This window comes from Notechis scutatus, chromosome 8 (assembly GCF_049901735.1).
Source record: "Notechis scutatus isolate UNSWTSFEM ecotype Mainland chromosome 8, rNotScu1.2, whole genome shotgun sequence".
NCBI classification, from domain to species: Eukaryota; Metazoa; Chordata; class Lepidosauria; order Squamata; family Elapidae; genus Notechis; species Notechis scutatus.
Window position 1 is genome coordinate 23480075 of NC_142016.1, and position 17117 is coordinate 23497191.

A 17117-nucleotide genomic window follows, 5' to 3' on the forward strand; every position below is an offset into this window, starting at 1 on the left:
CTCCCTCGCGCACATCTCCTGCGATTTTTTTTATTTATTTTTTTTCCTCCCTCTCCTTTCCTCAAATTGGCCTGACTTTTTGCAAATCGCTCCGGGCAGAGCTGTAAATTAGGGTAAACAAGTCGTAAATTCAGCTACCGCTTTCTTGCTCGCTCCCAAACGCTGTTTCTTTCCCCGCTGCCTCTCCAATTCGGCTTGCATCGAGCGTTGAAATCCTTCGGCTAGGAGGGGAAACTCTGAATTAAAGGGCAAACCTGAGAAGGTTTGACTGTAGCAAAGAGCATTCAGTACCCAAAATGTTAAGCTTCGCCATCTTTCTTCTGTAACTCAATAACAGAATAACAAGAGTTGGAAGGGACCCCCTTCTGATGAGGCAGGAAACCCTATACCATTTCAGACAAATAGCTGTCCAGTCCCTTCTTGAAAACCTCCAGTGATGGAGCACCCATAACTTCTTGAGGCAAACTATTCCACTGATGAATTGCCCTCACTATCAGGAAATTTCTACTTAGTTCTAAGTTGGTTTTCTCTTCGATAATCTCCCGCCCATTGCTGCTTCTTCTGCCTTCAATTGCTTTAGGACAATCCCTCAAATATTGGAAGCCTGCTATCATGTCTCCCCTAGTCCTTCTCTCCTTTAGACTTGACACAACCAGTTGCTGTGACTGTCCATCGTATATTTTAATCTCGTAATATTTCTTTACCCCATTTAGGTTTTTTTGGGGGGGGTGGGATTCCTGCCGTTAAAAAGATTTGGGATGGCATCAAATCAGAACATCTCTGCCAATTTTATCTGGTGACCGTTGCTGCGGAAGAATTTTTCAGTGCAGGGAATAGGCCAGCGGTCTCCAACCTCGGTAGCTTTTAAGACTTGTGGGCTTCGGCTCCCAGAATTCCCCAGCCAGCCGTGCCGGTTGAGGAATTCTGGGAGTTGAAGTCCATAAGTCATCAAGGGGCCATTGTTTCCCATCTTTGCTTTAGGACATTTCAGGTCTCCCAACTTTCCTTCAACCCAAGGCAGGAGATGCTCAATTGGTGCATGACTTACAGTACCGCTCCCCTCCCTCCCCCCAATTCCTTGTCAAACTGTCTTTCCGGATTAAAACTTGGATGCGGGCATTAATTTTAATGAACAGCCCAAATTGGCATCGCTGGTGCTGTCTAGGCTTACGTGCAGATTGCTTCTGACAAGGATGGAGGGCAGAAGCATCCCCGCCACCTGAAGAGAAGAGAAGAGAAGAGAAGAGAAGAGAAGAGAAGAGAAGAGAAGAGAAGAAGGGACTTAAACATTCCTTACAATCTTATTTTCTACTGAGTTCTGACCTAGGCTTCCCAAAAGCATGAATCCGACTCCTCGTCCCCATAAAACCTTTTTTTATTTAGGTTATAAAGGGAATTCCTCTCCAGCAAAGTCCCAGCAAACAGTCTTTCGTGAGATTTCATAACTACAGACTTTTATCAGGCTTGGAGAGTTGCCAGGCTGACATCTTCCAAACGCCAGGCTGTAGCAGCAATTACTTGGCAAGAAGTCAGGAACAGATCTCCACCCTAATAAATTGAACTAATTGTCTCCTGCAAACACCACTCCCCTTTCACTCCTCTTTTATTCCCTATGGGAGGGGCCATTCACCGTCCACCTGTGGCTTTATTCCTGAATCTGCCCTTGTTCCGTAGCTGTTCCCTTCTCCTGGCAGCTCTGTGCATGCACAAACTGGGAACAGGCTCCAGCTGTTCTTCTTCCTCACTGATCTCCGACTCCTAAGGTAGCTGATAACTGTCAGACGGTCCTGGCCCCATCTCTGCCTCCGACGCAGAGCCCTCGTCAGAGCCTTCCCCAGACTCCAGGACTGACCCAGGTTCCTCCCCAACCTCCTCACTGTCTGAGTCTGCCGCCAGCTCCGCTGGCTACTGGCAGGCCACAACATCTGCCTCTTTCTTTCTCTTGAATGGTGGTTTCGGGCTTTCTGGGACAAACATCCATTTCCACCATCCATTGGTGCTAAACGAATTGGGCACCGTGTGTTTGTATGTGTGTGTTAAATGGAGCACGGCCTGATCCGTTACTGTAATAATGGGACCCAAATAGCAGCGCTAAGAGATCCTTTTGTCTTGTGAATCCTTCTTGCTCCATCCTGTGGCACAGTCTGGAGAGGTCACCTCCCTCCTGGGGGACACAGCATGCTCAATCCTTTGCAAACAGCCTAAATCAGGGGTGTCCAACCTTGGCAACTTTAAGACTTGTGGACTTCAGCTCCCAGAATTCCTCAGCCAGCTTTGCTGGCTGAGGAATTCTGGGAGTTGAAGTCCACAAGTCTTGAAGTTGCCAAGGTTGGACACCCCTGGCCTAAATTCTCCTTTGGCTTGTTCAGATGCCAGATGGGCAGCTGTGCTTCACTCCCCTGCAAAGTGGAGAAGGTTTCATGTGGCAGGTCGCTGCTCTGGCCCCAAACGCCCTGTGCCACCAAGATTTTTGAAAAAGGTCCCTTTGATGGATGGAGAGGCTGCCTGCTGCAAAGCAATGCCAGCTTCTAGCAAACAAGTGTGAGTCTAGTGGTTAAGGGACGGGTTAGAAAGCAGGAGATCGTGAGTTCAAGTCCCGCTCCGGGAGATTTGGGGCTAATAACTAGGAGACGGTGAGTTCTAGTTCTGCCTCAGCCATGAAAGCCAGTTGGGTGTCTTTGGACCAATAAACAGGAGACGGTGAGTTCTAGTCCCGCCTTAGCCACGAAGCCAGTTGGGTGTCTTTGGACCAATAAACAGGAGACGGTGAGTTGAGTCCGCCTTGCCACGAAAGCCAGTTGGGTGTCTTTGGACCAATAAACAGGAGACGGTGAGTTCTAGTCCCGCCTTAGCCACGAAAGCCAGTTGGGTGTCTTTGGACCAATAAACAGGAGACGGTGAGTTCTAGTCCCGCCTTAGCCACGAAAGCCAGTTGGGTGTCTTTGGACCAATAAACAGGAGACGGTGAGTTCTAGTCCCGCCTTATCCAGAAAGCCAGTTGGGTGTCTTTGGACCAATAAACAGGAGACGGTGAGTTCTAGTCCCGCCTTAGCCACGAAAGCCAGTTGGGTGTCTTTGGATCAATAAACAGGAGACGGTGAGTTCTAGTCCCGCCTTAGCCACGAAAGCCAGTTGGGTGTCTTTGGACCAATAAACAGGAGACGGTGAGTTCTAGTCCCGCCTTAGCCACGAAAGCCAGTTGGGTGTTTTTGGACCAATAAACAGGAGGCGGTGAGTTCTAGTCCCGCCTTAGCCAGGAAAGCCAGTTGGGTGTCTTTGGACCAATAAACAGGAGAGGTGAGTTCTAGTCCCGCCTTAGTCACGAAAGCCAGTTGGGTGTCTTTGGACCAATAAACAGGAGACGGTGAGTTCTAGTCCCGCCTTAGCCACGAAAGCCAGTTGGGTGTCTTTGGACCAATAAACAGGAGACGGTGAGTTCTAGTCCCGCCTTAGCCACGAAAGCCAGTTGGGTGTCTTTGGACCAATAAACAGGAGACGGTGAGTTCTAGTCCCGCCTTAGCCACGAAAGCCAGTTGGGTGTTTTTGGACCAATAAACAGGAGACGGTGAGTTCTAGTCCCGCCTTAGCCACGAAAGCCAGTTGGGTGTTTTTGGACCAATAAACAGGAGACGGTGAGTTCTAGTCCCGCCTTAGCCACGAAAGCCAGTTGGGTGTTTTTGGACCAATAAACAGGAGACGGTGAGTTCTAGTCCCGCCTTAGCCAGGAAAGCCAGTTGGGTGTCTTTGGACCAATAAACAGGAGACGGTGAGTTCTAGTCCCGCCTTAGCCACGAAAGCCAGTTGGGTGTCTTTGGACCAATAAACAGGAGGCGGTGAGTTCTAGTCCCGCCTTAGCCACGAAAGCCAGTTGGGTGTTTTTGGACCAATAAACAGGAGACGGTGAGTTCTAGTCCCGCCTTAGCCAGGAAAGCCAGTTGGGTGTCTTTGGACCAATAAACAGGAGACGGTGAGTTCTAGTCCCGCCTTAGCCACGAAAGCCAGTTGGGTGTTTTTGGACCAATAAACAGGAGACGGTGAGTTCTAGTCCCGCCTTAGCCACGAAAGCCAGTTGGGTGTTTTTGGACCAATAAACAGGAGACGGTGAGTTCTAGTCCCGCCTTAGCCACGAAAGCCAGTTGGGTGTCTTTGGACCAATAAACAGGAGACGGTGAGTTCTAGTCCCGCCTTAGCCACGAAAGCCAGTTGGGTGTCTTTGGACCAATAAACAGGAGACGGTGAGTTCTAGTCCCGCCTTAGCCACGAAAGCCAGTTGGGTGTTTTGGACCAATAAACAGGAGACGGTGAGTTCTAGTCCCGCCTTAGCCAGAAAGCCAGTTGGGTGTCTTTGGACCAATAAACAGGAGACGGTGAGTTCTAGTCCCGCCTTAGCCACGAAAGCCAGTTGGGTGTCTTTGGATCAATAAACAGGAGACGGTGAGTTCTAGTCCCGCCTTAGCCACGAAAGCCAGTTGGGTGTCTTTGGACCAATAAACAGGAGACGGTGAGTTCTAGTCCCGCCTTAGCCACGAAAGCCAGTTGGGTGGTCTTTGGACCAATAAACAGGAGACGGTGAGTTCTAGTCCCGCCTTAGCCACGAAAGCCAGTTGGATGTCTTTGGGTTTGTCCCTCTCAGGCCAACCCACCTCACAGGGTTGTTGTTGTGGAGAAAATAGGAGAAGAAAAGCGTGTTGGATATATTCACTGCCTTGAATTATTATTTAAAAGGTGGGATATAAACAAATCATAAACCAAGGCGGTGGCACCTTTAAGGCGCTTAAGAAAACAACCAGAGCTTCCAGGGCTTGTTCAGCAGAAACAAACCTTGGAACTACTGCTGGTGGGTTCTCAGTGCTTAAAGGGATCCTGGATGGTCACATGTCAGAGAAGCTGTAGTAGTGCTGCGCTCTGCCAGGGGTTGGACTAGATGACCTTCAAGCATCCCTGCACTCGGGGATTCCAGGTCTCCATTGGACGGCAGAAACTAGACGGCTGACTCGATGGCATTGAGCCAATGTTCTCCCAATAGAGAAGCGCAAGCCTTCTTTCCCCCGAGGTCCGTTCTCCTAAACTTCAAATTGGATATCGAGAGGGGCATCTGCATAAATATTTTAAATAAATAAATAAATATTTACTGCTAATCCGGGTTGGGAGATCAAGTCGCTTTTCTACCCACAGCTCAAAACAAAACAAAACAAAACTACAAGAAGTCCTGCCAAATGTTTACTCTCGTAACCGGACAAACAATCCAAGGGGTTTGTTTTGACTCTGGAGGTGACATCCTGCTTTCCTTGAATCCGTGGCTCCATGCAGAGTCAGGACAATGCAAGGTTTCCTTTGAAGCTGCAGGGCCACGCCGCCACACCTTCCTTAAGAATTGGGCAGGTCCACCTCCTCTGGCTGAGCTGCCTTTCCCTCAATGATGTCACTCTTTAAGTGACAATCTTACTGGATTTAATTCAGGAAGTGCCAAAATTAAAAGTTTCTTTGTAATCCAGGCTGCAGTGGGTGGGCGAGTGTGAAGCCTGTTTTCTTTTAGGATCTAAAACCTTGGCCCCTTTAAGATGGGTGGACTTCAACTCCCAGAATTCCCCCAGACAGCATTGTTTCTCAGCCTTGGCCCTTTAAGATAGGTGGACTTCAACTCCCAGAGAGTTATTGAATTCTGGGAGTTGAAGTCCATTCATCTCAAAGTGGCCACGTTTGATAAACATCGATTTAACCAATGAATAAATATAAGAGCAACCTACTAGGCCAGAGATCTCCAAACGTGGCCACTTTAAGACTTGTGGACTACAACTCCCAGAATTCTCCAGCCAGCATAGCTTGCTGGAGAATTCTGGGACTTGAAGTCCACAAGTCTTAAAGTTGCCAAGTTTGGGGACCTTTCTACTAGGCTGCCCTGTTGCAACTTATAAAAGTTCATAAAACACCTTTGCTGAAAGCATGGTATAGCATCAGTGGCTTAATTTATCCCTGCAGCTGGAGAAACACCCATTATTTCAATTTGGGTGGCAGTGCCGAAAGAAGAAGACAGTTCAACTAAAAGAACATGGTAATAATTAAAGGCTTGAGTTATATGAGATTCATATTCCAGTCCATTCTCATTGAGGGAATGGCTTTGGGTCAGCCCAAATTATCTCTCAGGGTGGTGACAGTTGAAAAGCAGGTTAATTGATTGACTCAGGTGTGCTACCCCATGTACATATTAGCTTGAAAGTTTTTTTTTTAAAGTAATATTTGCAATTAACAGTGCAGTCCTTGGGAGGCATAATAAGATTATTAACAATGCTGGCCTTATTAGGGAAAAATTCCACTGTTAAACCATCTGCCAATGTACTTAAATAAACTTTTAACAAATCAGGTGGTTAAAAAAAATGAGATGCTCATTGCTTTCTTCTTTAATTTTGGCATCAAGAGTCTGTTTCATATGGAAAATTTGAGCCATTTTCTAAAATTCAGAAGAAGGGGGCCCAAGAGGTGCACATTTCACACCTCACAAAGCTATGTAGAAGGAAGCAGATAAAAATAGAAAGGATAAGACGGTGATGGGTGCCTATTGTAGTAAATATAGAAAAATATGACAAATAAAATCTTAGCCACACAGAAACATCCTTCAGTTAGCAACATAAATATTGAGCTCAATTGTGGTTGTAAGTTGAGGACTACTTCATAAATAATCTTTTACGACAATAAAGGAGTGAGTTTGAAGGGAAAGAGGCTAATCCTGTACCTTCACTTCGAGACTTTAGAGCCTGTTTTTTCAATAAAGTGAAACAATCTTTTTAATTGCTCTCTATGCTTAGGGCATTCAGCGTTCTTCCCAGTATACTAGGGTTTCAGTGTGTTAATTCAGCACCACGTCAATATGTCTAAAGAGCTTCTTTCTGTTCCCCCAAAAAGGCTATTAACCATAAAGAGAATTGTAGGACGAGCCCAAATCATATGTGTGTCTAAATAGGGTGGTTTTAAGATATAGTGATTTTTCAAACTGGACAATTTTAAGATGGGTGTGGATTTCAACTCCCAGAATTCCCCAACCAGCCATGCTGACTGTTAGAAAGGGTAGTTATGGAAAGAAGGAAATTAAGATGTAATTTTAAAGAGAGAGGGTAAAGATATAAATCTGTGATCACTCAAAAAGATTGTAAGCTGGTTCTTTACCATTTTTCTCATTTCTGTTTCTTTTCATTTCTGTTTCCACTTTCTTATGCATTCCATCTTATTTTCTTCGCTGCTTTTTTAATTTTTGCATTGTTTTTATCTCATTAAAAACTTCTTCAGTTAATGTAAATTTTGCTGTCATCTCCTTTTTCATCTCACACTCCAAATGTACAGGATGTGGTTTGAACATTGAGTGTAGGGTGCTTATGCTTCAACCTATTTCATTTTAAATATTTTCCTTTCTGATAGGATGCCATTTCCCATTTCAATTTTTCACTGGCTGGGTTCACACAACATTCTAGACTAGGATAAAAAACAGTAGCTTTTTTTGGGGGGTGGGGGGTCTCGTATGTTGTAGGGAAGCAGCCATTGTCTTAGTCTGGGGTGCAAAGTAGTCCAGCACTTTAAACCATAAACCGTCGTAAGTTTTATTTCTTTGGGCATCCCTGGTGAGATCATAATCTTTTAACCCCTTGTGGGTTGGAATCTGGGCAACCAAATGAAGCTGAGTGTTTACTGGCCGGATGCCCTTCCTGTCGCCAGGGCAGAGTTTTATTCAGCGGATATATATTCTCATCCTGCCCAGAGAGAGAAATATCTGCCTCTCCCTAGGATCGAACTCACAGCCTTCTGATTGTGAGGTGAGAGCGCCACCTCTACCACACCACTCAAGATGAGATGAACTGAGCAACTGTTTGCTCCACTCACTTTGGGGTTTATAGTGTGTCGTGTGAACCCCATCCGTGTCAAGATTTGGCAAGCGCAGCCAAATCACTGCTCCTTTAAAAGATGAAATAAAATTTTGCGGTCAAAGCTCTCCTAGGTAAAGGTTCCCCTCGCGCCTACGTGCTAGTCGTTTCCGGCTCTAGGGGGCGCTGGTGCTCATCTCCGTTTCAAAGCCAGAGAGCCAGCGCTGTCCGGAGACGTCTCCGTGGTCATGTGGCCGGCATGACTCAACGCCTTCGAAGGCGCACGGAACGCTGTTCCCTTCCCACCAATGGTGGCCCCTGTTTTTCTACTTGCATTTTTTTTTACGTGCTTTCGAACTGCTAGGTTGGCAGAAGCTGCTGGGACAAGGAACGGGAGCTCACTCCGGTATGCGGCGCTAGGGGTTCGAACCGCCGAACTGCCGACCTTTCTGACTGGCAAGCTCAGCGTCTGAGCCACTGCCTCCCTCCTAGGTTGCCTTTAAAAGTGCTTCTCAATTACCAGAAAGTGACAACATGCAGGCACTGACCCGTCCCTCAACGTTCTTGTATATTTCTTCTCTAGTTGTCCTTGCCCAGCAAGTGACGGTCCGCCATGAGCTCACCGGGTACCTGGGGAAGAAAGTGATCTTGCCCTGCAGTATTGCGCTAACTGGGCCTGACGTGAAGCTCAGTCAAGTGACCTGGGTGAACGAGATCGGAGGCCGAAGGCAGAATGTGGCCGTCTACCATCCGAGCCATGGACCATACTACCCAATGGAGAAGAACAGCAGGAGGATCCACTTCCTTGTTGAATCCTTGACGGATGCCACGCTGGTCATTGAACACCTCCTCATGACGGACGAGGGCACCTACTCTTGCGAGTTTGCCACCTATCCCTACGGCAACGAAGTCGGCACCACCAAGCTGATCGTCTTAGGTAAGACTTGCTGTCATGCCCCTGTCGGAAATCTGATTCGGAGGGGGGAGGCCGAGCAGCCGACGGAGAGTGTGGCTCCGTTGGCTGTGGAGGAAACTGGGGAAAGGCAAAGTCCGGCTGGGCAGAGCAGGGGAGAGGGAGAACAAGGGAGAGGGAGTTCAGAGGAAGACCTAGGCCCACCCCCTCTTCATCCTAGGGCACGCAGGGAGGAACAGAGGAGGGAGCAACATGAGTGATTCACTTAACGACCGGGGCAAAATTCACTTAACAACTGTCTCGCTTAGCAATGTTGGGCTCCATTGTGGTCATAAGCCGAGGACAGCCTGTATTACAACCTAGATCGAGAAAACAGAATTTTACTATTCCTTGGGTCTGTTTCCTAATTGACTGACCCTGAAGTTAACTTTTGAATCCTAAAAAAATCTATATCGAATATTTTCAGCTCATACCCGGTAACATTCCTCCTGTGAGTTTTATCTCTTTATATAAAAGCGAAATACCCCTCGTGCATCATCACAAAATCTCCAGAACCATAAGGCCTACAAACTTGAAATTTGGCACATATCTTCCTCTTGGCATCTAGGTGCTCACTAAGAAAGGATTTTTCCGGATGACCACCAGAGCATTAGTATATCCTATATTATTATTATTAACACGCTCTGATGCTAAGGAGTTCTACTTCCCCTCCCACACCTGAAAAGAAATCTCTTCCATATACAAAACACAAGAGAGGAGTTTCAGTTTCAGGGCACCAAGCAGCTTTAATATAGAACAGTTGAGCTAAGCCACGCCCAGGCTCCTTGCTGTCTACTTGCTCCCATAGCAAATACTCTTTCAGTTTCCAAACAGCCCTCAACTCTCACACACATTGACAGTAGGCTAGCCAAATGACTAACGATGGATGCTTGTAGGCAGAATTCCCCCCCCCCACACACACACACACTTATTTTCCTCCTCAAAAACTAAGCCCAATCACATAGTTTCGTAGCGAAACACGGGTATCGAGCTAGTAATTTTATAATTTTTGAAAGGCAACACAACAACAACAACAACAAAAATTGGTTAAATGAATGAATGGCTGTTTGTAAGTGAGAAAGAGAATTTTAAGAGACCCAAAGGCAAAGGCAACAACGCACTCTTCTGAAGAACCCAGTCGGCTGCTTAAGAGTTTATTTATTTATTTGCAAAACTACCCCAGCCTTGCCCGAGTCCTCTGGCGTTGTGGGCCTTTAGCCCTCTGGCTCCCCAAATGAGTGAAGCCAACCACATCTGTTTCTCCGTACATCTGGTACTCAAGTGTTCCTGACGGTTTTGAGTGACTTCCTGGGGGCTGTTGTGCACTTAAGCAGATTTGCTAGGTCATGCATTCTAGGACCGCGAGATAGCGGTGTGTCCCCATTCTTCCAATTAATTACGGGCCACTCATTTATTGCATGATGAACTCGGCTAATGACACTAGCAATAGGTTCTTTTGCGGAGCAAAATTAACACACACTACCCCCCACAAAAGGCTGGAGTCTGCTCAGACCTAACACTCCTCCTTCGGAATCATTTCTCCAAATGTTCCCTGCAGAGATATTTGGTAAGGGGCTCCTCTTTAGAACTACGGAGAAATTTCCTGACCGTTAGAACAATTAATCAGTGGGACAACTTACCTCCAGAAGTTGTGAATGCTCCAACACTGGAGGTTTTTAAGAAGAGGTTGGACAACCATTTGTCTGAAGTGGGTTTCTTGCATAAGCAAGGGGGTTGGACTAGAAGACCTCCAAGGTCCCTTCCAACTCTGTTATTCTATTCTATACCTTAAGAAAGCGGCTGATTTAAAATGCAAGGTTTCTGCATTTTGCAATTCTGCAGGAGCGCGGAATATGGGACCGGGCGAGGCCCTCTTCCGGAAGGAAGCCTTGCTTTTCTTACTTTAAAAAAACAAAACAAAATGAGATAATCCTCCACTTAGGACCACAATGGGCACCAGAATTTCTGATGCTGAACAAGGCGGTTGCCCAGGGAGTCGTTCCCAAGTTTTAATACCTCTTTTGCCACTGTTGTTAAGTGAATCGGGCAATCATAAAGCCAATCTGGCTCCCCCCACCCCCCCATCATTTACATCGGAAGTCAGCTGGGAAGGTAGCAAACGGGGATCACGTGACCGCAGGATGCTGCAACTGTCACATAAGTCCATGCCAGTGGCCAAGCTCTTTGGACCACGTGACCATAAATTGTAACTACAAGGATTGGTCGTAAGTCACTTTTTTTCCACCCCCATGCCAATGTAACTCAGGACAATCGCTAAATGAACATTCGTAAGTTGAGGATTACCTGTGATGTAGAATTGCATAATAATAATCATCATCATCATCATCATCATCATCAGAGATGTGGAGTTATTTCTTGAGCAATGCCTGCTTGAAATTTTTGAGACCCTATGGAAGGCTGTGCAAAAGTTTTCAGCAGTTTGGGGTAGCACCAATTCATGTGGCAGCCTGTTCCACTGGCTAATCATAGTTCAGTCAGGAAATACCTTTTGACATCAAGCCTGAAATTCCTTCCTGAAACTTTTAAGGGGTTCTTGCCCTTTGGGTAAGCAATGAATGAGACCCCACTTTTTATCTATGTGGCAACCAGTCAGATATTTGAAGAGTGCTTCTCCTGTTGACTGAATGTGATCAATGCAAGAAAGTTTCCAGGAGTCCACGTTTTTGTACAACTATTTCTGAAACAAAAAGTTAAACCTCCCGAACAATAGTTGAATCCCAACCTCCATCTTATGTCTCCCCCCCACGTTTTTTTTTTTTGTTTTTTTTTGTTGACCTGTAAAACTCAGGTATCTCCTGAGAATGATTTTGCACACGTTGTAATTACAAACAATTATAGGGATTTTTGCCCTGTGCATTCTACACAGACTTTGGATGCTTCTTTGCCCTGAATTTCTTATGATTACAGGGGGAATCTGTGGGAAACTTCCAAGCACCTCCCTTTCTCTTTTATCTGGAAATCCCATTCATTTTACTTCCAAGCATGGCAACCCCTCCAGGACTTTCTCTCCGAAATAGATGGCACCTCTGGGTGGGGAGATCTGGCAAACGATGAGAAAATGTTGTCCTCTCCTTTCCCTCCCACCCACCCACCCCCCAAAAATGTTGTGTTTTACGCTCTGCAAATTACTTGCAAACAAAGGTCCCCGGACACTATCTTTGAAACTAGCCTAGGGGATCTTTCCTCCATGCCTGCAATGGGGCAGGGGTCTTCAGAGAGATTGGGTGATGCAAAGAAAACATTAGGCTCCAATTAGAAACCCATAAGTCCTGGCTGGGAGAGGGGCATAATCCCCATAATTTAAACCAGGGGTGTCCAAGCTTGGCAACTTTAAGACTTGTAGACTTCAATTCCCAGAACTCCCCAGTCAGCAGGCTTGGAGTTCAACTCCCAGAATTCCCCAGTCAGCAGGCTTGGAGTTCAACTCCCAGAATTCCCCAGTCAGCAGGCTTGGAGTTCAACTTCCTGAACTCCCCAATCAGCAGGCTTGGAGTTCAACTCCCAGAACTCCCCAGTCAGCAGGCTTGGAGTTCAACTCCCAGAATTCCCCAGTCAGCAGGCTTGGAGTTCAACTCCCAGAATTCCCCAGCCACCATGAATGGACTTCAACTCCCAGAATTCCCCAGTCAGCAGGCTTGGAGTTCAACTCCCAGAACTCCCCAATCAGCAGGCTTGGAGTTCAACTCCCAGAACTCCCCAGTCAGCAGGCTTGGAGTTCAATTCCCAGAATTCCCCAGTCAGCAGGCTTGGACTTCAACTCCCAGAATTCCATGCAGCTGAAGTTCCCATATCTTAAAAGCAGCCCTGGGTTGAGAAATGCCACTCATAAACCCTGGTCTTGGGGTCAGGCATCTTCCGCCAACGCCACCTTCCCACCTTCCCCTCTGTTTCTCCCCCAGCCAAGCCCACAAGCGGTGCTGAGGCCCTGGAGGTCAAGGCCAGCAACGTGGAGCAGCCTGTGGCCGTGTGCACCTCCTCCAACGGGAAGCCGCCGGCTCGCGTCACCTGGCAGTCGAGGCTGAACGGCAACTCCAGCGTCAAGCAGACCAACAACTCCGACGGCACCGTCACCGTCACCCAGCACTACACCATGATCCCCACCAAGGAGGCCAACGAGCAGCAGATCACCTGCCTTGTCGAGCACGTGGCCCTGACACAACCCGAGTCCTTCCCTGTCCGGCTTTCCATATTGTGTGAGTTGCGGCTTTGGGGGGACTGAGGGAGGCTGTTCCCCCCGGGAGTTTATTTCTGGGTTAGAACGTTAGGAGTGCAAGCCAACATGCATCGCGTTCCTGACTAGCATTTCTGTCCCTCAGTTCAGAGGTGGGATTCAGTCGGTTCTGACCAGTTCTGGAGAACCGGTAGCGGAAATTTTGAGTAGTTCAGAGAACCGGCCAATGCCGCCTCTGACTGGCCCCGCCCCCATCTATTCTCCGCCTCCAGAGTCCCAGCTGATTGGCTGGGTCTTCTTTGGTTGCCCTGCACAGGAGAACGGAGCTGGAAAGCAGGTTAGTAGAGTGGGGAGGGAATGGGGATTTTGCAGTATCCTTCCCCTGCCATGCCCACCAAGCCACACCCACAAATCGGTAGTAATTTTTATATATATATATATATATATATTTGTTTTCTTAAATGGTACTTACATGTAGTGTTGAGCTGTTTTCGTATAGTTCTTTTAAAGTAGAACGTTCAGCAGAATCTCATCTCAGAAGCCTGATGATGGCAGATGAGATTCTGCTGAACGTTCAACAAAACTCAATGTATACCAGCCAAATATATATATATATATATATATATATATATATATATGTATGTATGTATGTATGTATGTATGTATGTATGTATGTATGTATATGTATATGTATATGTATATGTATATGTATATGTATATGTATATGTATATGTTTTCTGAGGTTCTGGATTTGTATGTGGATCTTGGTTATGCTCCGTAGATTGGGTATCTAGACGTTGATGAAGTCTCATTCATCACTCAGGCTTCTGTCTTCAGCTCAGAGCTGAAGACAGAAGCCTATGATGTATAAACAAGATCAATATATATATATATATATATATATATATATATATATATATATATATATATATATATATATATATATATATATATATATATATAATTTAAAAACTTCATTAAACAAATTCTACAATTAAAAAACAATTAAAAACATATTTCCATTCATCGCAGCATATTTGTAGTAGTTTTCACTCACTTTGACATATTCTTAAGTATATGAAATATTACCAAATACTATTACAATTATTTTACATTTGATTTAATGTCATATTTTCATATATTTACGTGGTTATTTACATATTTATACATAAGTATACATAGTTATGCCTATTCATACCAGGTAGTAAATTTTTTTTGAATCACTGCACCACTGCAATGACCATCCTATGTCCATCCTATGTGATGGGCTGGAGTGAGAGAGTGAGAAGAACCGGTCCAAGGTCCTCCCAGCAGCTTCTGTGGCTGAGGAAGGGGATTAGAATCAAGATCATTTGCAGTGTCCATACCGCTTTGTAAAGCCTTAGTAAGGCCACACTTGGAATTCTGCATCCCGTTTTGGTCACCACTTTATAAAAAAGATGTTGAGGCTCTGGAAAGAGTGCAGAGAAGAGCAAGCAGGATGATTAGGGGACTGGAGGGTAGAACATACGATGAACGGTTGCAAGAATTGGGCAGGGGTGGGGCTGCTGGGGTTCACAGGGGTTCAGGAGAGCCCCTAGCTAAGATTCTGCACAGTTAGGCGAACCCCCACAAACCCTCTCCTGACTGGCCCCGCCCGCCCCTCCCAGGTGTCCTCATGCAGCCTGTTTTGGATGCAGGTAAGTGCAGGGTGCGCATGGAGGCTTGGGGAGGCCAAAAAACGGGCCTCCCAGAAGTTCAGATAGAGGGGGAGGTTAAGATTATGCCGCAAGGACTCGAGGCTAGTTCCTTGCTTGACCCCTCCTTCCAGGCAGTTTTCCCGACATCCGTGTGGAGATGCTTGATGTGGAGAGAAGTCAGACCTTTGGCAGCAGCAGGTCCCCAATCCCCAGGCCTTTGGCTCACTACGAGCCTTGAGCCGTTCTGATCCGGGCCCCAAAAGTTCTTGCCACCCCCACCCACCCACCCCACCCCCACACACAGTGCAGCCACAAAGCAGTGGAGGTTTGAAACCAGAGTTTCCCTTCTCCTAGAACCGTCCGCACACTTTCGGCACACCACAACAAAAAGGTTCGCCGTCACGGTCCTAAAAGACGGTTCTACTGTTTTATCTGCCGTTGGGGCATAGAGACCTCTTCCGCCTTCACAACTGTTGACCATCTTTTCCTGTAACCCTGGAAAGGGGTCCCTTACCAGCCGGGCCAGCTGGACCAAGGTTTTTTAAGGGGGTATTACTCTTCCAGCACTCCTCCTCACCCCAGGACGCCCGACTCGGCTCCATTTGCAAGTGTCCATTTTCTTCTCAGCCAAGCGTGAGCTTTTTTTTTCTATTTTTTTGTTTTCTTTGCAGATGCTCCTGAGGTTGCCATCGAAGGCTACGACGACAACTGGTATTTGACCCGCAGTGACGCCGTCCTCATTTGCAATGCGAGGGGGAACCCCACCCCGGTAGATTTCTCCTGGACCACGTGAGTCCTACTGAATCGTTTCCTGTTTTCCCTCGTCAGCTCTGGCCCCAACATAGCAGAGTTCTGGATTCTTTGCCGCCTGTGGACTTCAACTCCCAGAATTCCTCAGCCAGCATGGTTCTGGGAGTGGGCTCGGGAATTCTGGGAGTTGAAGTCCACAGGGGGTAAAAGGGGCCAGAGTTGCCCATCGCTGAGCCAGCAGAAATGTTCTTCCTGCCTTTTTAAAAAATTCTGCACTCCCATGTTTTGGGACGATCCTGGGCTCCTCCAAACGGATCCCACCCTGCCAGTTGTTTATATCTTTAGTTCTCTTTAGTGGTTTTTGCACTGAAAATACAGATAGGCCTTAACTTATAGCAGGGGCTCCTCAAATTTGGCGACTTTAAGACTTGTGGACTAACTCCAGACTCAGCCAGCATAGCTGGCTAAGGATTCTGGGATTCCTCAGACCTCTGACTTACAGCCATTCATCCGAAGTTACAATGTCGTTGAAAACAGTGATTTCACCACCAGTCCTCACACTTACAACTGACAGAGCATCCCCCCAGGTCACAGGGTCAGAATTCGGGTGCTTGGCAACTGGCGTGTATGGGTTGTAGCATCCTGAAGTCATGTGATCGCCAATTTCCAGCTTCCGAGCTGACGAGCTGAAATCAGCGGGAGAAGCAGGATTCATTTCGTGAACCGTGGGATTCACTTAACAACTCCCAATGTTCCGCTTAACAACTGTGGTAAAATGGGTCGTAAAATCAGGTGTGGCTCCTATAGCAGCGGTTTTGCTTTGCAGTGGAAACTTTGGTCTCAGGTACGATGGTAAGTCGAAAATTCCCTGTACGGAAGGCCCCTAAAGGCTTACTTTGAACAAGAAGGGCGTGTCCATGGTTACCCCTACAGCCACCCATCTATCTGTCAGTCTTATTTTATCTATCTATTTCTGTTCATCCATCCATCCAACATCCATCCATTCCTCTATATACTATCTGCCTGCCTGCCTGCCATCCACCCACCCATCCATCATTTGCGTATCCATCCATTGCTCATTCATCCATCCATCCATCCATCCATCTTATATCTATTTACCCATCCATCATGCATTTATCGTTTACGCATCCATCCATCACTCATTCATCCATCCATGTATCTATCTATCTTTCTATCTATCCATCTTTTACATGTCTATTTACCCATCCATCCACTCATCCATCCATCCCTCACTCACTCACTCACTCACTCACCCATCCATCCATCTATATCCATCCATCCATCCATCCATCCATCTTTTACATATCTATTTACCCATCCATCATCCATCTATTGTTTACGTATCCATCCATCCATCACTCATCCATCCATCTATCCGTCTGTCTGTCTGTCTGTCTATTCATTCATCCATCCATTCATCTATCATCCATATCTATCTATCTATCATCCATATCTATCTACCTACCTACCTATCTATCATCTGTCTACGTACCTACCTATCTATCGTCTGCCTACCTACCTACCTATCTATCTATCATCTGTCTGTCTATCTATCTATCTATCTATCATCTATCTATCTATCTATCTATCTATCTATCTATCTATCTATCTATCTATCATCTATCTATCTCTATCATCTATCTATCTATCTATCTATCATCTATGTATCAGTA

General features: G+C 46.4%; 1 protein-coding gene across 2 annotated transcripts in view; it reads left to right on the forward strand.

Annotated features, from left to right (window-relative positions):
- Positions 1-17117, forward strand: part of NECTIN2 (nectin cell adhesion molecule 2) — an 83372-nt gene that overhangs the window by 34026 nt on the left and 32229 nt on the right. For both annotated transcript variants that reach the window (XM_087971168.1, XM_087971166.1), the window contains exons 2-4: positions 8434-8787; positions 12723-13016; positions 15345-15462. In XM_087971168.1, the coding sequence (XP_087827294.1) occupies positions 8434-8787; positions 12723-13016; positions 15345-15462 (766 nt within the window). The remainder of the gene's footprint in view (positions 1-8433; positions 8788-12722; positions 13017-15344; positions 15463-17117) is intronic.